The sequence below is a fragment of the Engystomops pustulosus genome, chromosome 2 (assembly GCF_040894005.1).
Source record: "Engystomops pustulosus chromosome 2, aEngPut4.maternal, whole genome shotgun sequence".
Lineage (NCBI taxonomy): Eukaryota > Metazoa > Chordata > Amphibia > Anura > Leptodactylidae > Engystomops > Engystomops pustulosus.
This window is the reverse complement of record NC_092412.1, coordinates 121,354,030-121,376,164: the sequence shown is the minus strand read 5'-3', so window position 1 is coordinate 121,376,164 and position 22,135 is coordinate 121,354,030. Positions and strand designations below refer to the sequence as shown.

General features: G+C 35.6%; 1 protein-coding gene across 5 annotated transcripts in view; it reads left to right on the top strand.

Annotated features, from left to right (window-relative positions):
* Positions 1 to 21,731, top strand: part of CALN1 (calneuron 1) — a 255,062-nt gene extending 233,331 nt beyond the window's left edge. For all 5 annotated transcript variants that reach the window (XM_072136198.1, XM_072136197.1, XM_072136196.1 and 2 more), the window contains exon 6: positions 13,004 to 21,731. In XM_072136198.1, coding sequence (XP_071992299.1) covers positions 13,004 to 13,131 — 128 coding nt within the window. In that variant the 3' untranslated portion in view covers positions 13,132 to 21,731. The remainder of the gene's footprint in view (positions 1 to 13,003) is intronic.
* The last annotated feature ends 404 nt before the right edge of the window (positions 21,732 to 22,135 follow it).

Here is a 22,135-nt window from a genome sequence, read left to right as displayed (position 1 = left end):
AGTCAGATGAGTCAGACTTGGACATAAACGGATTGAAATTCGTTTCCGGGTTTGGGACCCAAACACGCAAAGTTTCGTATGGATCTGAACTTTGTGGTTCTGGTCTGCTCAACACTAATGATAACTTAATTTATTGATATTTATGGCTTCATTTCTTTGCCAGTGTGGATTTGATGGGTTGTTACTTACAGCTGACAGTGGTCACTGGAAGTTTGAAAAGGGCAAATAAAAACACATTACATAATTAGTATTTTCACATCTATAATAACCTAGCTTATCCTTCAGAAAAGCCCTGTAGCTAACACTTCTAAGTTTGCAAACCCAATAGTTTTTTTTCAAAAAAGCATTTTTATTGTATTGCATAACAATGCTCAAAGAACTTTATATACAGTATTTTTCGAATTCTGCTGACCCACAAGTGTTATGCTACTGTTACCACATAAATAAATATGAATACATTTACAACTGGGTGTTCCCAGTTACAGATAAGCCTTGATTCTGTCTCAGCACTGCCATGGTCAATTTACCCCTTTGCAGAATTGTTAAATATTATAAGTATTTAAGACATGTTTTCTTAAGTAGTCGCTATGTACTGTTTAACTCAATCCTGATGACTCACTGACTTTAGACATCAGTTTTCTTCTGCTCCTGCGCTAATCAAAGGAGCAAGACTGGGTCTTTAGTTGTCAGAGACAAACTTAGGAGACACCCTGAGGAGAAGGGAGATTTACTATGTTTACTACCGCATCTTTCTTCTCTGAAGGAAGTAGAAAGATGCACAAAAGGAGGAGACCCAACACAGACGCTGGCAATACAGACCTGGCGGTCAAGTGACCACAGGGTTTGTAGAAGTTAATCAGAGCTGCTGGGTCTGATCAGATCCAGTCCAGACCTAACATTTGCCCCCACGGGGGTTCATTTCCCCCTGAAACAGGCATTCTTACAGATGTCCCAGTTACAGTTGAAAAATAGAAGTAAAAAAAGGGGCAAATATTGCAGCAAAGGCTTACCGGTAATACCCGCGACCAATGCAAGCAACGGTAACCCATCCATCCTCTTGTCGAGGATCCCCGTGACGTAAAAAATTTTACGGTATCGCACACAAAAAGAAAGTTTCATAACTATAAGTATGAAAAGTCATCAAAAAAGCGTCTGGTCATTAAAGACTTTTAAGGATTACTCATGAAGGGGTTAACAAAAGATAGGTTTAAATTGTAACCATTTATAATTTTAACACCCAAACATAAGGGGAACTCAAATATGTTTAAAAAATCTTATAATTTTTTTATTTCATATCGATTAAAACAAATACAAACATTAACTTAAACAGATTAAAAAATGGTCCCAGATTGATGGGGGAGACCACAGCAATTCATCTCAAATGTAATCGTTGTACTTTTAAACATTGTATCAGACAATACCGTGCATTGTGCTAAACAATAAAGTGCTAGGCAATAACATGCATTGTGCTAGGCGCGGGGCAGACAAACAGCCACAGCAAGGTAATAACCTTCAGACCATTGACTGTAGTTAGAAAACGCACTTTATTGCTCAGCACTTTATTGCCTAGCACAATGCATGTTATTGCCTAGCACTTTATTGTTTAGCACAATGCACGGTATTGTCTAATACAATGTTTAAAAGTACAACGATTACATTTGAGATGAATTGCTGTGGTCTCCCCCATCAATCTGGGACCATTTTTTAATCTGTTTAACCCCTTAATGACTGCCCTATCGGGTTTTTACGGCGGTCATTAAGGGTACTTCTTCTGATGCGACGCCTTTCTACGGCGGCGCATCAGAAGAAGTTTTCGGGACACCAGGTCTCGCTGGTGCCGGTGTCGGGCTGTGATATCACAGCCCAGACCCGGCACTAACACCCAGGATCGGAAAAACTCCGATCCCGGGTGTTTAACCCCTTGCACGCCGCGGTCAAGCATGACCGCGGCGTGCAAGTGTGTCCCCCGTGGATCGGACCCCCCCGGTGTGCTTACCGGGGGATCCGATCCCTCCTGCCGCTGCCCCGGGTTCCGACGAGTGACCCGGGGCTGTCGGCTCCTCTTCTCACCGGGTCCTGCCTTCCTGGCAGGACCCGGCTGTAAGTAACTGAGCATGCGCAGCATGCTCAGTTACTTTCACTATACACTGCAATACAAGTGTATTGCAGTGTAAAGGCTTGAATAAGCGATCGGATGATCGCTTATTCAAGCCAAGAAGCAGAAAATGTAAAAAAGTTAAAAAAAAAAATTCAATCTTTTTATAATATAATTAAATAAATAAATAAAATAAAAGTCCCATAATCTCCCCAGTAACACATAAAATGCAAATAAAGTATATAAAACACAAAACACGTACATATTTGGTATCACCGCGTCCGTATTAATCTGTACAATAAATCTAAATCAATATTGAACCCGCTCGGTGAACTACGTAAAAAAAAAACTCGAAAAACTTCCCATAATATACAATTTTTCATCAAACACCATCACAAAAAATGTTCTAAAAAGTGATCAAAAAAAGTTACGGTACCTAATATGATACGACTGAAAAGAACAACTGTTTTCGCAAAAAATAAGCCCTCAACCAGATCTGACAACAGAAAAATACAGAAGTTATGGCCCTGAAAAGTTGTCAATAGTAAAAACAATGCGATTTTCTCCAATATTGGTTTTGCTCAGGAAAATTGAGCAAAATAAGAAAAACTATATAAATGAGGTATCACCGCGTCCGTATTAATCTGTACAATATATCTAAATCAATATTGAACCCGCTCGGTGAACTACGTAAAAAAAAAACTCGAAAAACTTCCCATAATATACAATTTTTCATCAAACACCATCACAAAAAATGTTCTAAAAAGTGATCAAAAAAAGTTACGGTACCTAATATGATACGACTGAAAAGAACAACTGTTTTCGCAAAAAATAAGCCCTCAATCAGATCTGACAACAGAAAAATACAGAAGTTATGGCCCTGAAAATTTGTCAATAGTAAAAACAATGCGATTTTCTCCAATATTGGTTTTGCTCAGGAAAATTGAGCAAAATAAGAAAAACTATATAAATGAGGTATCACCGCATCCATATTAATCTGTACAATATATATAAATCAATATTGAACCCGCTCGGTGAACTACGTAAAAAAAAAACTCGAAAAACTTCCCATAATATACAATTTTTCATCAAACACCATCACAAAAAATGTTCTAAAAAGTGATCAAAAAAAGTTACGGTACCTAATATGATACGACTGAAAAGAACAACTGTTTTCGCAAAAAATAAGCCCTCAACCAGATCTGACAACAGAAAAATACAGAAGTTATGGCCCTGAAAAGTTGTCAATAGTAAAAACAATGCGATTTTCTCCAATATTGGTTTTGCTCAGGAAAATTGAGCAAAATAAGAAAAACTATATAAATGAGGTATCACCGCAATCGTAGTGAACCAGAGAATAAAGATAAAATATTATTTTTACGTTACGGTGAGCGGGGGGGGGGGAAATGCTCACAATCCAAAATAAAAATTGATGATTTTGTTTGTGTCCCCCTTGAAATAGTTAATAAAATCTCATGAATAAGCTATAGACCCCCCTAAATGAATTATCTATACATTGTATATCATCCCATAAATAATAAGACCTCATATGATCGCATTACCAAAAAAAATAAAAATTTATAGGTCGTACAATGTGACAATACAAATCTGCTGTGGACGGCGCCTCCATTCATTCTATGCTCGGCCGTGCGCCTGTACAGCAGTTTACCACCACATATGTGGTATCAGTACACTCGGGAGGAATTGGGCATCAAGCGTTGCAGTGCGTTTCATCATTTAATTTATTCTGAAAATGTCAGTTTTGGCCTAAATGAATGTATTTCCAAAAAAATTCCATAGTTTCTAAATCGCAGGTCCATATTTTTTAACCCATGTGAAACACTTAAAGGGTTAATGGACTTAATAGAAGTTGTTTTACATACATTGAGGGGTGAAGTTTCTATAGTGGGGTAATTTATGAGGTTTTACTATTATTTAGGCCTCTCAAAGTCACTTGGAAGCCGAGTTGTCCCTCAAAATGTGAGTTATGGCAATTTTCATGAAAATAAGAAAAATCGCACCTAAAGTTCTGCACCTCATAACATCCTAGAAAAATGACCGGAAGCATAAAATATCATCCCAACATAAAGCAGATATTCTGTAAATGTTAATTATCAAACTTTTTGGGTAGTTTTATTTCCTGTCTGGAAACCAGAACATTTCAAACTTGGAAAATGAAGAATTTTTACGAACTTTTGCCAAATTTTCACTTTTTTTCAGAACGAAACGCAAAACTTATCACTTAAATTTTATAACTAACATGAAGTACAATGTGTCACGAGAAAACATTCTCAAAATCACCAGGATATGTTAAAGCGTTCCGAAGTTATAACCAATTATCGTGAGACATGTCAGATTTGAAAAATCGAGTCTGGTCATTGAGCTGAAAACTAGTGTCGGTGATAAGGGGTTAAGTTAATGTTTGTATTTGTTTTAATCGATATGAAATAAAAAATTTATAAGATTTTTTAAACATATTTGAGTTCCCCTTATGTTTGGGTGTTAAATTGAAGCGCAGGGGGGAATTCTCCTGAAATGAGTTAGAGGACATATTGTGTTTGGAGTATTTATAATTTTAAGTTAACATTATTTTACTATTTATGCTAGTAATAGAGTCACTTTACATTATTTACTGCTGAAAGCAAATAAATAAATTAATCCATTAAAAGTCATATTATTATCTAAGGCATTTAGCAACTGTAATAAAATGAAACAAAACATGTATATATCATTCATTGATTAATTTCTTTTCACCAGTTTTTATTACATCTTCATTTCATTTTACTATTTTTATTTCTGTATACATTTTCTTTCTTTCCATGTAGATTTTGTAAATGCTAATACATTAGACTTTAGTGACATTTATACAGTATGCACTGCACTTAATACACTACCAATAGAATATAGGAATACTATTTATATTCTAAAATTCATACAGTAAATAAGCCATTATCTACATTCTGTGCACTTCTGTTCACTTCTAAGAGTGTTTATTCTGCAAAGGATTCTGCTGACTTGATGCATGATTTCATTGCTGTAAAGGTCTGGGGTTAAAATGATTTAAAATTTTCTCTTTTTGAAGATGTAATGAGGGCTTTAAATAACATGTCAGACAGTTTGGTGATAAAAGACTCACCTACTGAGTAACACAATTTGTATTTGGATGGATGGAACGGAAGCAGCAACTTCAAGTGCTAGTAGATAGTTTGTTGGAAATTACTTAAATGATAGCAAAATTATGCATATTAAATTCTTTCTATACTCATACCTTTGCACATATTTATTAGAAAGGAATATACAGTTGAGATGGATACATACATAGATAGATGGATAGATCACTAAGTCGACCAGCAATCTTGATGGGTACACAATCCACGGACTGGACATGGGCCTCTTCAAATATACAAAATAGGAGAGGAGTTTAAACTTCTGTCTATGGTTGAACAAAGTTCTCCTTTTATTTTATACTTGAAGCATTGGAATTGCTATCTTTTTTTCACATACAGTTGATTGATAGATACAGTAAAGGCAGTCCCTAGATTACGTACAAGGTTCTGTAGGTTTGTTCTTAAGTTGAATTTGTATGTAAGTCAGAACTGTATATTTTAAAATTGTAGCTCCAGCCAAATTTTTTTTGGTCTCTGTGACAATTGGATTTAAAAAATGTTGGATTGTCATAAAAACCAGGATTAACAATAAAGCTTCATTTCAAACACCTTTGATAACTGTTACAGTTGTTTATTATAGCCTAAAGCTAAAGTACAGTAAATTACAAATATCCAGGGGTCCGTTTGTGGGGTCATATGTAAGTCGGGTGGTTCTGAAGTAGGGGACAGCCTGTAGATGAATATTATTTCCCCAATGCCTGCACTCAATCAGTTAACTATTCTTTATTTGCACTTATTACAGGCTTTCAAACTTTAGTATCAAAGTTTTTTAAAATATTTCAGGTAAAATTTTAAACCATCACATTTTTATATTTTCTTTAAGTCAATACTGGCCAAAAAGATTTCCATGTTGTTTCCGCATAGTACTGCAGTTTCCAATCTCTCTTCAGGCACTACACTAATGTATTTTTTTTTTTTACATTTTACATCTTTTCTGCTCTTTTCTTTCATCAAACGGACTAAAGCCGACAAGACACTCCAGTTTTAACACCAGTGTTGTATTTTTTTCATTTACCCTTTTCTATCAATTTGGCAGTTTCAAATAGATCGCATTGAAAGTCTGCCCATATAAAAGCATTTTGGAGTCAGCCTTTTACAAATGGAGATGGCAATGTTACTTGGCATGTCCTGTTTAAGAAAGCTGCCAACTTAGGACTTGCAAAGTGGCTTTTTTTAACTGCAGGCTCTGATTTACGTTCCACATAACAGATATCTGTGCCTTCATGCTTTTTAGTTATTCCTGTGTCTCATGACACAAGTAGACACTGGAATTTTAAATGAGTGATTTCCTTTAGTTTTCATTTAAACCATTTTGTCAATTTTAGAACTTTAACTTTACAACTGAACTTTGGAAATGCCACTGCACAACATAACTTGCTTCATTGGGAATATTGAAGTTTTTTGCCTTATAACATAATTATAAAGACTTTTCTAATAACCTATTAACATTTCAACAAGGAAGAGCTAAAAGAGCAATCAGTGGTAAAAATGAGGGTTTGCAATCCTAAGTAAATTTCATTTCATAGATCATACATTACACAGTAATGGTCATGTGATACATTTGGGAAGTCATTACTTATATTCTCAAGTTAAATAATATGTTTTTAAAATAGTACAGATTCTTTAAAAACTAGATCTTTTGCATTTTTCAAATAATTACCATGTATGTAGTTAATTACAGTATGTGTATTAAAAATCAATATTGTATCATTCAATTCTTCAATGTATTGTAATATACACTCACCGGCCACTTTATTAGGTACACCTGTCCAACTGCTTGTTAACACTTAATTTCTAATTAGCCAATCACAGAGTGGCAACTACATTTAGGCATATAGACATGGTCAAGACAATCTCCTGCACTTCAAACTGAGCATCAGTACGGGGAAGAAAGGTGATTTGAGTTCCTTTGAACGTGGCATGGTTGTTGGTGCCAGAAGGGCTGGTCTGAGTATTTCAGAAACTGCTGATCTACTGGGATTTTCACGCACAACCATCTCTAGGGTTTACAGAGAATGGTCGGAAAAAGAAAAAACATCCAGTGAACGGCAGTGGGCAGAAATGCCTTGTTGATGCCAGAGGTCAGAGGAGAATGGGCAGACTGGTTTGAGCTGATAGAAATGCAACAGTGACTCAAATTGCCACCCGTTACAACCAAGGTAGGCAGAAGAGCATCTCTGAACGCACAGTACGTCGAACTTTGAGGCAGATGGGCTACAGCAGCAGAAGACCACACCGGGTGCCACTCCTTTCAGCTAAGAACAGGAAACTGGGGCTACAATTTGTACAAGCTCATCAAAATTGGACAGTAGAAGATTGGAAAAACGTTGCCTGGTCTGATGAGTCTCAATTTCTGCTGCGACATTCGGATGGTAGGGTCAGAATTTGGCGTCAACAACATGAAAGCATGGATCCATCCTGCCTTGTATCAACGGTTCAGGCTGGTGGTGGTGGTGTCATGGTGTGGGCAATATTTTCTTGGCACTCTTTGGGCCCCTTGGTACCAATTGAGCATCGTTGCAACACCACAGCCTACCTGAGTATTGTTGCTGACCATGTCCATCCCTTTATGACCACAATGTACCCAACATCTGATGGCTACTTTTAGTAGGATAATGCGCCATGTCATAAAGCTGGAATCATCTCAGACTGGTTTCTTGAACATGACAATGAGTTCACTGTACTCAAATGGCCTCCACAGTCACCAGATCTCAATCGAGCATCTTTGGGATGTGGTGGAACGGGAGATTCGGATCATGGATGTGCAGCCGACAAATCTGCGGCAACTATGTGATGCCATCATATCAATATGGACCAAAATCTGTGAGGAATGCTTCCAGTACCTTGTTGAATCTATGCCACTAAGAATTGAGGCAGTTCTGAAGGCAAAAGTGGGTCCAACCCGTTACTAGCATGGTGTACCTAATTAAGTGGCCGGTGAGTGTAGATCCAAACATATGAATCTAGCATCCAGCAGGGTATGATAAAACACTGACATTTATTTCAGAAATAACAAAATACATTTTTGGCAGACGCCTTAATCATGGTTAAGCTATCTATTGGACAGCCATTCCATAAAACTATGTCTTATCATTTAATAATGTTAGGTTGCACAATTAGTTCTGCTTATGGAACTACAGTAAAGTTTGAAAATAATTTTATTTCTTTTTTTTTGCCATAACCTTACATTGAATAACATTTTTTGCTGTAGATTTAAATTGACTTTACACCTACAACATTTGTTAATTATTTATTTAAGCAGTATAAAACATCTCAAGAAGACCTTTATTAAAAGATCACTCCCTTTCTGGTATTTGATAGTATGTTGTATAATACACCTTGCTCTACGATTTGTTCCAACACACAGATACTAAAATTGGTAGCTTGATTTTGGTCTGTCATGTATTATCAGTCTGATTCTTTTTTTTTCATTAGTTATCTGTCTTGCTTTTAATTAATCTCTCTTTATCTCAGTTTTATCCTGTGGGATTAGTTTAGCTTTACAACCAACTCAATGATCTACACCAAGGAACGTAGTAAACCATGTTGAAACAGATGCATAACAATAAAGCAGATACAATGTGACTTTTCAATAAAAAATAGATAACCTAAAACATGGAGCAAGGGGGAAACAGAGTTAAGACCTCTGTAAATATATGGTTTTCATGTTAGGTACTGAGCACAGACTAAATGTTATGTCTCATAGTATAGCATTGTATAGTATACCATTCTCTGGAATGCCCTTACCCGGATTATTTAACTAATACCCAACTTCCAAAGTTTCAGATGGGCTCTTAAAACCCATCTCTTTAGGCAAGCCTATCACACTTGCTAACTGCATGAAATTTCAACTTTACTAACCAATCCTGAGTCCTCCTACCATCGGTTATCCAGCAAACACCAGATACCGAGGTCTACTCTTCTCTGCAGTCCCATTGACCTTTGACTTTGTGTATAAGATGGTGGCTGATGGCTGCTTCAAGCAGCAGAATCTTTTTTATTAAATTATTTTACTTTGCTCCCTTACAAAGCATGGCTGAACCATTATACAAGCTCTCATACCTCTTGTGTCACCCCTTCATCCAATGTAAGCTCTTGTGAGCAGGGCCCCCACTGTTTTTGATCCGTATTATTTTTTTCACTCTGTCTTATATTATTGGTGCATAGAAAAGGCAGACAGGGAAAGACCACAAAGTTCTCATAGAGTAGTATTTAGTTGAAAAACTTTGGTTAAGGTACGGTGATTAGAATGAGGCTCACCAGATGGGTTGTGTTAATACCAGGCACAACACTAGTAGGAAGTGTAAGGGGGGTACCGTATGGTGCTGCCCATTGACAGGACACAGTAGCCACACTGGTCTGGATGAGAAACACAGGGTAGTAAGGTGGTTGTCACTGCGACGCACACTGGTAGTGAATGGGATTCGGAGTCTTCTTCATAGGAAACTTTTTATTGATTGATATTTCAGTTTACACAATGCTTTTCAGAATCTCGAAGGATTCCTTTTTCAAGTGGGAAGAGGCTAAAACACATTTACAGTATGTATACACACATTTAGAAGGGTAAAGAGATGTAGCAGAGAAAAAAGATGCTAAGTGAGATTGCTTTCACTAAGTGCACATGAGTAGCAATAAATGCAAACATAAATATCAATATATAGGTATTGGATTAAATAGGTGTTATATATGACTATGGCATAAAAATGAATATGGCATAAAATAATTATATAATACAAAAGTTAAAATTGGTTCAAAGGTGTAAGCTGGGTATTAAGTGACACAAAAGGTGTCCATCAAGGGAATACATAAAATAAATTCATCATTGCATAAATAAATGAATATTACAGCAGATACCAGTAAATAATATACCAGTAAATCATATATGTTATATTTATATTATCATTATATATATTATATCATTTATGTTATTGGTATATGTATTTGTAAAGCACTCCTGAATATGATGGCACTATATAAATAAAGATTATAATTTTTTTTTTATTATTTTATAGATAGTAAGGACAACAGATAGGAATCACAAAAAGTGAAAAAGAGACAGAAAACAAATTAAGCCTATATTTCACAGGGTAAGGCAGCATGGAAAAAAGACTGTCTCCTCATTTGCCAGCACAGCTGTACATTACAGAAAATTATAATAATGTATATTAGGGCACTGGTAGTAAAAGATCCAGCGAGACCAAGTTTGGTTGAAGAGTTCAGCCATATCAAATATGTTGGCTGAAATTTTTCACAATTCATAGTAGAGTTAACCCTCTCTAAATACATTTTGTCAGCCAATAAAAAAAATTTCCCCAATTTAAAAAGCGACACCTTTGCCAGTCTACAGAAGCCCAAACGCAAGGAATGAAGAGAACATCTTTATTTTTGAGTACATATTTTGTGCTTCATATTTGTGCTTGCCTTGTACCCTATATAAAACAAAAAAATGTCCTTTGGAGGGTTGACAATTTTCTGGTGTTGATGTGTTTTAACAGTATTTGATGTACCTTCACAAGAAATGTAGGGGGAGATCTCTTTTTTTGAGAACTGTCCTAACAGTCATGTACAGACTGGATTAATTACAAGCTTACAACTGATCTAAGAAGAGATTGATGTGAAAGTATGGGATTGTATTTGATGTTTTAGGAAATGAAATGTAATTTATTTCTTTAAGTAATACAGTATAAGATTTTGGGCTTGATCTATTTATTATTTTAGCATATAGTGCAGTTGTTTTTAAAAACTATTTTTTATTAATTGTTACCATCTACAGTAGATAAGCCTCCTGAGGGTCAAGCTATTTTTGATGCTGATGACATTGAATAAGAGATGATCCTTTCTGTTATCTTCTGTAGACAGCCTTCCTTCTTCCTTAAATAGACTGATTGGTGGAGTGCATTTTTGTAAGGAACTGCACTTTGGTGGACTGTTGGACTGATATTTCTAGAGGGAAGTAATTTCCTCTACTAATAAAGATAAAACACTCCCATGCTGCTTTCCATTTATAACAGTGGTTCTAAGCTGCATTAAACAAAGAAAGCTGCATACCATGTTTCTATGTTAGAACCATCACTATCACGCAAGTATAAGCCAACCCGAGTATAAGCCAAGGTACTTATTTTAATACAAAACACTGATAAAACCTATTGACTCGAGTATAAGCCTAGGGTGGGAAATGCATTGGTCACAGCTTCCACCCAGTATATAGCTATCCAGCCCCTGTCCCCAGAATATAGACTGCCAGACCCCTGCTCCCAAAAATATAGCCAATATAGCCAATATAGCCCCCTAGTATATAGCCAGCCAGCCACTGCCCACTAATATATAGCCAGCCCATGCCTCTCAGTATATAGCCAGTCAGCCCATATCCCCAAGTATATAGCCAGCCCCATGTCCCTTTTATATAGCCAGCTTATACCCCCCAGTGTATTGAAAGCCTGCACATGCCCCTGGAATATTGCCAACCAGCCCCCTGCCCCCAGTATATATACAGCTAGCACATGCCCTCAGTTTATAGCCATTCAACTCATGCCCCCAGTATATAGTCAGCCACCTGCCCACCAGTATATAACCAGCTAGCAAATGAACACCTTGTATATAGCCAGCCCATACCCCCAGCATATAGTCAACCAGCACATGTACCCCGTATATATAGCAAGCCCTACAGTATATAGCCAGCCCCCTATGCCCCCAGCATATAGCCAGCTGCCTATGCCCCCTAGTATATATAATCAGCCACCACATAGCTAGCCTCCTGGCCCCCCTACTCAGGAAAATTGTACGTGCCTACTAACTAACAATTAAATCTCACCTCTTGTTTTCACAATGTGCTTTAAATAACGAGAAAAGAAAACAAAAATTGGTAAACAAGCTGACTCTTGGTAAACAGGACTGTTAGTGACTATATTTGCTGTGTGTATTTTGGGAGATACATTGTCTTGTCATATAAAACAACTTAAACAGTTAGAAATAAACAGAAACATATGGTCAAAAATATTTACTTATTCTAACCTAAATGAACATTAAGGCCCTCATCAACAGATGAAAATAGAAAAAATAAACTGGACATAAAGGGGTATTCCAGGAATATGAATGTCTGCTACAAAAACCCATAATGCTATTAATAAATGAATATAACAAAAACGGTATGAGCTTTCTAAAGTAGGCAGAGCTCCTCCCTCTTATACTCTGCTCCCAGTGATGATGTAACAGACTTTCTTGCTCTGTTACCATAGTAATGATGTGTAACTGTTATTTCTGTACATTACCTCACTGAGATGACATCTCACTGGCCATACTGGATGCACTGCAACCAACCAAACATAGTGACGATCACATGACCATCCAAGGCAGGTGCAGGTCATGTGATATGTGTCTCCTCCATAGGCACAAAATCACAGGACTAATTAATGGGATTAGATTCTCCTTTACAGTGTATGTCTACAACATTTTTCTGCTAACATTTTAAATAACAACTAATTACATATTTGCTTATGTTTTCATAACCCATTTGAATATGAATTATGCTTATTCCTGGAATATCCCTTTAAACTTTGTAACATCTTTAAATGATATTTTTTTACATTAATAATTTTAGCTTTGAGTTCCTTTAAGATAAAAACCTATTGTAAATATCTGTCATTTATTTGAGGTCAAATGACCATTAAAATTCTTGAAAAAAATGAATTCATATTGAAAGCTGTTTTATAACATATTTTTTTATTTTGTTTTTTTTTTCCAGTACATTCCCAGAAGCAAAACAGGCAAACCTGTGTACGGAAGAGCCTTATATGTGCATTTGCTATGGCCTTTATTATAAGTGTCATGCTAATTGCAGCCAACCAGATTCTTCGAAGTGGCATGGAGTAGGCCTCTCACCATAGCACTGTGAACAAGAATAACCATGCATGCGCATGCTTAGTTGAACATTTTTCTTAATGAATATATAATAGAAACTGCTGCGAGAAGAATCCTTCTGCAAACAATACAAGGCCAGCAGTCATGAAGTGATGTGCAGAACAATGGATCCTTCTCGGCAGAGACACAAAAAGGGCTGTCTTAATGCTTTAACGGTTTTGTTTCCTAATGCAATAAACCTACAGGAGTTCTAAATTATTACTTCAAAGTTAAGTAGAGACCTAATAATGTTGTATCTGTGCACTGGTGCCAATGAGTACTGAAACGTAAAATGTACACAGTTTGCTAACATCGAGACCTGATAGTTCAGGAATTGCACTAAGCCAATGATAACCAAGGAAGCATGGTAAATGAAAGGCATATTATTATTATTAGTGCTTTCCCTTGTTACATTCACATCTTTTCATAGGGCAATTTTTAAAACATGGTTTCACATTTGGGTTTAGAGGTAAATTTCAGTAAGCCATCATTTGAAAATGTGTTTGTTCTCATTTATGTAATCAAATCTTTTTATTCTAAAATGACTGAAGCAATAATAACAGCAATGGCACAACAGGGAAGCCAATTCATGTTAACAATATTATTAGAATATGTGGTTGACATTACTCTACAGATGTTATGATTTATCTGCTTACAATGAATGTTTAATTCTTCAATGTAGACAAGTCTACGTCTGACAGTGTACCAAGGGGAACATTTCTTGCACCTAACACTTTTGCTGAATTCTGAGTAGCCAAAGCCATACAAATATTTCTCTATACTTCCTTGCCAAAATAATTTAACACTGGAATTGCACTTTGATTAAATTCCTTTTCAGTAATTACCTCTCTTAAGAGTAAAAGGGAGGTCAACATTGTGAGTTTATTTTTTGTTTTGTATTTCCCAATTCAACATTTTCTAAATTTACCTTTAATTTCTTTTTTTTTTTTTTTAAATCAGTACATAGGGTCTTTATTATTTGTATAATGTTGGTGAGTACTTTGCTTTTGTAGGTCAATTTTCCTAAGTGATTTCAATTCTAAACAATGTATATTTATGTACATATTGTAAGATTTTATGTTTGAATAACAGCGGAAACAAAAGGTTAAGAGTGCAGAGCTTGTGGCAAATTATATTTAAAGAAACCTGCTTTGTTCGCTCTGCAAACATCACAATTGTTCATTGGAATGAACAAAGCTTTGGTTTCTTTGGAAGAACATAAAAAAAATACTGAGTGGTTACAACTGTGCTCAGAAAGTAGGAATTCAATGGCAGAGCCTGCTGGCAACTGTTGATTTCTACTCTGACATTACATTTGGTATTCAATCTAGTTTGATTTTTTTTCCTTTTCACTGTATAGCGTGAATATAGTCACAATGTAATAACAGATTTATTTGCATACTTTATGTGCAGAAGCACTGTAGACGATATGGATTTACTTCTTTTTGTCTCAAAGAACAATCATAACAATCAACTAATTGTATGTGATTTTGTAGAAAATAGGCAGGGTGCTAACTGCTAATGGACATTTGTTCAGAAAACTACTGTGGGAGGTTAGGAATTGGCAAGTCATATTGATTTAGTAATAAGAATAGACTTTTACAACTGTGAGATGGTTTATGCATGGGTTTATACAGGTCTTTTTAGGTTTGTTGGATATTTTCCTTGCCATAAAGAAGCTATGATATAACAATAAGAAATGTTTTGTTAATGTTTTTAAATTAGGGGTTTCCAGCACTAACTGAGAACTTATATGACTATATTTGTATAGTTGGCAACATAATTTCCTACTTTAATGCATCTGCATACAGCATTTCCCCTCACTGCTGTGTCTACAATAAAGAAAAAAGAATGGGAGGTCCAGTTCCTTTAGTAAGCTACATCAAAACAGTTCAGGAAGAAACTCAATTGACTTATACAGCACACATGTAATATATTGTCATACTCTTTGCTGTCGTATGCAAAGAATTGCTGTTAAAAATGTTGGATCATAAAAATCCAACCTTTGGACAGATCCAACTCTCCAACACTTTTAGGTTTTGGAAATAAAAAAAAGATTGAATTCTCCACCAAAAGCTCTGGAAAAGACAATTCAGATACATTTTACAAGATGTAAATATGGGTAACTTTCATTTTAGCCTTTGTAGACCATCTTGAGGAGGCAGTCTCCTCAAGATAACACAATTGGACCCAATAAGTAGGGTGGACGCAGGTCACCACCCCTTGATACCAGCGACACAACCAACTACCACCATATATTAAACAGTATTGCGCCAATCTGAACCAATTAATAACATAAGCAGTCTCCTCAAGATGACATACTCTATCGACTTCCATGTAACCAACCAGTTTCCTGCTTTGCACTGAAGAAGTAAAAACTATGAAACGACTATTTACACATTTAGCATATTTGCCTTTGTGAAGAGATTTACTAATTGGGCATATATCCAAAGGCATGTCACCAGTCTGCTTGAAAGTCAAGCCATGACTTTACATTAGGCACAGTTTTTTTTATCAAAGAAGCAAGCACATGTGTAACTTTTCAACAAACTTTACATCATTATTCTAATGTGTTTAAACTGTTTGGTAATTAGGAGACCTGCAATTTTCATTAGTCTATGCAACTGGGACAAGATTTTCTTTTTGACAGCTCCCCATCCACCTTCATTGTTCGTCTATGTAATCTGAATTCAAAAGAAGTTTCATAGCAAATTAGAAATTAAAATTTGCCAGATGATAAAAGCCAAAGTAAGTGGAGAAGGAAGCATTATGCTCACATGAGATATATCGCAACATTTCTTGTAGGCACTTGTACTACTGATTTATTCAGTACTTTACACTTTTATATTATTTTAAAACTAAATGGAACCAAGATAGTTAATTATAAAGGAACTTTAATTAGTTTTATAAAGCCTATGGGAGCCTGTAATTTGGTCAAAATGTGACCGTAATGACAAGTTCCCTTCAAAGCATAATAAAAGCCTAATTAATGGCCATGCATGCAGTAGATATGTTGGGTCTGCTTGCAAGTTGTGACATTGCATTGAAAATATTTAATAACAAATTGTACTTATCCTTAACCAAAATTAGGATGGACTCATCAGTAATTATGTCAAATATAGGACTGTGGGAATGTTGGGTCATCCACACATATTACTACTCATTATGGATTGTTTACATAGTAGTTACATAGATATTGCTATCTCTATAATGTGAGTATTAAAGAGCATTAGATGTTACTGTATTTCTGGACTATAAGACGCTCCTTACTATAAGATGCACCCCAGATTTAGGCTTCCAAAAAAGGAAAAATATATTTCAAACCAATTAAAATATCCCGGTTGGTTGCACTAAAGCACAGCACACACAGCTCCACTACATTCATACATTTATACACACAGCTCTGCTTCATCCACACATTTACACACACATATTAGCTATACACACAAACAGAAATAGGAACACACTCACCACTGCTGCAGACACTGTGCACTACTGTACACAGTGGGCATTGCAACATACACACATACCGGCCGGTAGCTACTATACACATGAATACATACACAGCTCTACTATACACATATAAAGAACACACTGGGAAGTACTTCCCACATGAATACATACACAGCCCTGCTATACACATATAAGGAACACTCCAGGAAGTACTAGACACATGAATACATACACAGCTCTACTATACACATATAAGAAACACACTGGAAAGTACTACACACATGAATGCATACACAGCTCTAATAAACACATATAAGGAATACACTGGGAAGTACTACACACATACAGAACCCTTCCCCCCTCCCCTCCTCTTCTTCTTACCCTGTCCCAGCAAAGTACGTCCCCATTCTCGGCAGCATCAATCCTGTGGTGATGTAAGAATCATCAGTCACATGCTTCTGACATCACCGCAGGTCCTGTACCTGTAGGCAGAGGGAGAGAGCAGTGCGGAGGCTCTCCTCTCTGGGAGATCGGATGAAGCGCTATTTCAGGGCATCATCCGATCTCCATTACAGCGGTCAGGAGGGTCTGGCAGTGCTGGCTCCCCCTGACCTTCAATCTATAAGCTGCAGGCACTTTTTAGCAGATTTTTTTTGGCCAAAAAGTGCATGCTATAGTCCAAAAAATACGGTACTTTAGTATTTTCCCTTATGCAGATTTTAGGCTACAAGTCATTGATAATGTTTAACTATTGAATCAATTTCCTCTAGTACATTGGCAAGTGTAGCCATTGTCCAAATATAAAAACATAATTGCTTAATGTAAAAAATGTTGTCATGAACTGTATCATGGCCTTTACAATGTTGTTTTTAAACAAGTTGTTTTTTTCAAGGTCATATTTGCAGAATACAGAATTTGAAGGTAGACTTGAAGCAGAAACCTGTAGAGATCTCTGACAATCACTCTTTTATAAGCAGAGGCTTTACATTTATGTCAGATATCTGTTGCACATTAGTCTTCCAGTTTCGTATGCCATGTAAGGTCTAGAGAATATTGATGGTTATAGTAGAAATATTTTTTTCCAGGGAAAAAAGTTGACAATTATTTTAATGGAACAGTTCAGTTGGCTTAAAATTAATCTTTCATTAATCATTACTTATGTTTTCATAAAAAGGGAAATTCTAAATGACATTGGGCGAAATCTGGAGCTCACTATACACAAAATATTACTTTCTCTGAAGAGATAATAGATAATAGTAATGCACTGGGAACAACATTTTGTAACTTTTTAATGATGCATTTCAAAAAAATTTCCAATTTTCATCAAAAGGGTATATGATGTAAATAGCAATTAATATAATCCTCTTATAAAGACTGCAGTTGTTAGACATCTACTGCTGGTCCTCAGCTGTGCTATGTTACCAACACCAAAATTTGGAGTATTTTTCTGGGGAAAGTTAAGCTGATTAATAGGAGGTGCAAATTTTGACTAGAGAGATACTACACCAGATTTATCATCCAGCATCATCCATCCATCGTCCATGTTTATCTTACAATAACATACTTTTATTTACTCCGTACTAATGTATTATGTCAGTACTTTATTAATTTCTATGAGTCTCATATGTAGGTAGTCATAGGAATAAACAGAGAAACTGACTTACAGCCTATACATTACAGAATAAAGGGAATCTTAAAATTAGTTGAGAAGTGATTGTATTGATTAGTTCTTAAGTTCCGCCATTGGACTTATGTTATCCTATGATTCCTCCAGCTTGGTTTTTAGTAGAAGTGAGTGGAGTCAGAAGCAAAATAAGTTTGTCTTGATATATAGTAAGACACAGTAAATGAGTAACAACATATTGTACTGTATTCTTTCCCAGTGGGGAAGATAGAAGGTTGATGGGGTCAAAGTGGTAACACACGTCATGCCTGCTCTGTGCTGCTCTATTTAGGTCAGCTGCTGAAACAAAGCACTGTCTTATAATCCTATACACACAGCACCGTGATGGTTAATATTACCAGAAATAGTTATCAGGTAAACAGGTTATACATGAAAAAATATAGTTACATTTACATATGTTACATTTTTTAATTTTAGATTTTATCACTGTCTTATCATCTGAAAATTGATGGACACTGTCCAACATCAAACTATACTGTGTGTTTGTATATATCTATTATACACACACAGCACAGAGCACATACAAAAAAAACCAAACCAGTCTTTCTGAAGCACAGTAGTGTTAGAGGCTCTTAAATGAGTCTAGCATTGACTTCAATCACTACTGGGCATACAGTCAAGTGCAAATTAGGACATGTTTGACTGACCTACAGAGACAATTTGTTGGGATTACTATGCTGCTTCTTTGCCACCTGCTGGCCTAAAGTAGTTACTATACTTTACCTGTTATTTCCATAAGTGGTGAGTTTCCAACACATATTTCTATATTCACTATATAGTATAAGATATTATTTCTGGAAATGTATATTTTTCACCTTGGATGATAAGTGAAAACCACTAAAAATGTTATTTTAAAATCTGCTACCTTTTTATATTCTATAAACATTCATGCTTTGAATTTCTTTGAATGGATGCCATTTCCAAAATAGAAACAACATTTGGCAGGGTCATGCCCCTTATGAAGACAGGCTACACCATTGCTATTATGCTTGCCATCAAATGCCAAAGTAGCAATTTTCAATTCTATTATTGGAGTGTCAGGAAGTAATACAATAAAACCATTAGTCCGTAAAAAATTAGATACGACATCCAAATGTATATCCTCTAAAATAAATGGAAGACACATTCAGTTCTTCAAAAATATCTCTATATTGTTCTAGAAAGACACATTTGTAGTGCGGCAGAACACGTCCTGAAGCACTGAAAATAATATATTAGACTTATAGTATGATGCAATACTTTCCTGACATTTACTAATAATGTGAGGCATTAGCTATTCTAACCTGTGAAACCATGGATGAGGTAGATTGTAGTAATGATTGACCAAGAAACTTCTTCTATTCGCTCAGAATGTATGTATGCACACTGCAGAAAGTTTTGAGATTTGCAATTGAAAATTGCTTTATATCACAGGTTAAATTTGGAGTTTGAAATGAGCTCTTCACAGTGGTAAAATATTTCTGCCATGTAAAGCTCTTTTTCATATAAACTTATTGTATTTTTAATTGAAAAATACTTTAAATTCAGAATGATTTTTTTTAGACTACGGTATTTAAAATGGAAATATTTCAGAATCCTTGTTAAATTGTTCTACAGGTACACATTTGCTTTTCACTATAAGCTTATACATATATACAGTTGGTGAAATAAGAATTGAAAATGTAACAAATTTTAGTAAATATATTGCTAAAGGAGATATTGATATGAAAATATTAACAGATGTTGGTAGTATTCGTCAAAGAAAGTAATTTGGCGAAGAAATTGAGCAACATGTGTCCATAAATGAATTCTTAAATAAAATAAAGAGACAATACACAAAAAAGGTATTGAACACATTTACGGAAATGGATTTAAAGGTAACCTGTCACCTTTGAAGCAAATTCCTGAGGGAAGTAATGAGGGGGTTGAGCTGATTTCTCTTCAGCACTTCGTACAGCCAGCATCTCTCTCAACCTCTTCATTCCCTACTCCCTCAAGAATTCATCGTGTGGCACACAGACACCTTCTCTCTCAACTCATAGTGGCCCACTATTATTTAATATATTTATTAATGATATAGAGGTAGGAATTAATAGCACTGTGTCTATTTTTGCAGATGACACCAATCTGTGTAATGTAATACTTTTTATGGAGGATGTTCATAGGCTGCAGGGTGACTTTAACACCGGTCCATAAAAAGGGTGGAGCTGGAGAGGGTTCAACAAGGAGCCACAAAAATGATAAGGGGTATGGAGGGTCTCAGTTATGAGGAAAGTTAAAACAACTAGATTTATTTAGTCTAGAAAAGAGACGACTATAAGGGGACATGATTAATTTATATAAATATATGAATGTTCTATAAGAAAATATGGTGAAAAGTTTATACAGATTAAACTAAATCAAAAGACAATGGGGCACTGTCTCCATCTGGAGAAAACAAGGATTAATCACCAGAGGCAACAGGGCTTATTTTGGATGAGAATTGTCAATTATGTTCAATTTTTAAGGATCAGACTTATGACTACTGTTTAATGTACATATTACAAAGGTACTTAGCGCAGCTCCTGGGTCACATTTTTATTCAACCTATTCAAGTACAGTTTGGATCAAGAAAAAGTATGAATACAGACAGAATCTCTTCACGAAATATCATATAACTCTGTTCAGGAGCTTATCTTTACAGAAGATCTAAAATACTGAAATAATGGAAAAGTGGTATACCTACCATAAAGGCAGCATATATGGTATGACTGCTAGAAACTGCCTGTGATTGTGTCATTTGAACAATGTACAAGCATTTAAAAAAAAAAAAAAAATTATATATATATATATATATATATATATATATATATATATATATCCTTCAAGGGATTGTCTGGGAAATATATATATATATATATATATATATATATATACACCTGAGGGGACAGTGTATCTCAGTGAACGGTAAACCTCTTATACCCACCTCTCTCATGCTTCAGTTAATGGTCAGCGCTGCTCATTCACTGCCGAGCTCCGATTGTACACAGTGGCCAGCGGTGACGAGGCGATCAGAGTAGTAATTCAGGCTAAACCAGGCAGCTGCACTTCCATTCTCCGTATTCAAATGGGGATCCAGCAGTGAACGGCAGTGCTGCATATGAATGAGGTGAATTTAAATTTAAGAGGTTTGTTGTTTTTATAACCCCCATCCATGTATAACACTTTTTTCCCGGACCACCCTTTTAAATGTCAGTGAATGGTGTAATACTGATTAGCACAAAAGCATTATCCACTGTAAAATAAAGGCTTTTTCTTTGACATTTCTATTTTACTGTAAAATAAGTAAATGTATCTTCCTTGGTTGCTTGCCTGACAAATATGATTTAATTAGGAACCCCTAAATTACACTATATGGTCCATTTAAAAAAAAAAAAATCCCAGAATTCATTGCTACTTAATGGCTTGAATCATGAAAGGATGTATACAATCCTATGGCATCACAGTTATTCCCTATCTGTAGTAGTGTACTTATGGGGCAGTATTGCTTCCTTGTTGGCAGAGTGAATAAAGAGGTCTCATTGAGGTTTTGATCTGTACTAACTGTACATATACATTCTACCACTTTGGATTATTGTATGATATTATAATTCAAGATTTATTAGAATGGTTTGGAGATACATGGGAATACATTAAGTTTCTTGGTTTCAAAAGTCAAATATTAATAAAAACATATGAAGAAAAAGGGATTCAAAGGATTTCCAATGAAAAACCCTTGCATACTTTTATAAACTGTCAAAGTTATAAAAGTGTAACACTGGGGGTCTTTGACATTTACGGACACATTAAGCCCCCGTATTTATCTGGAGAGTAGGACAAGCA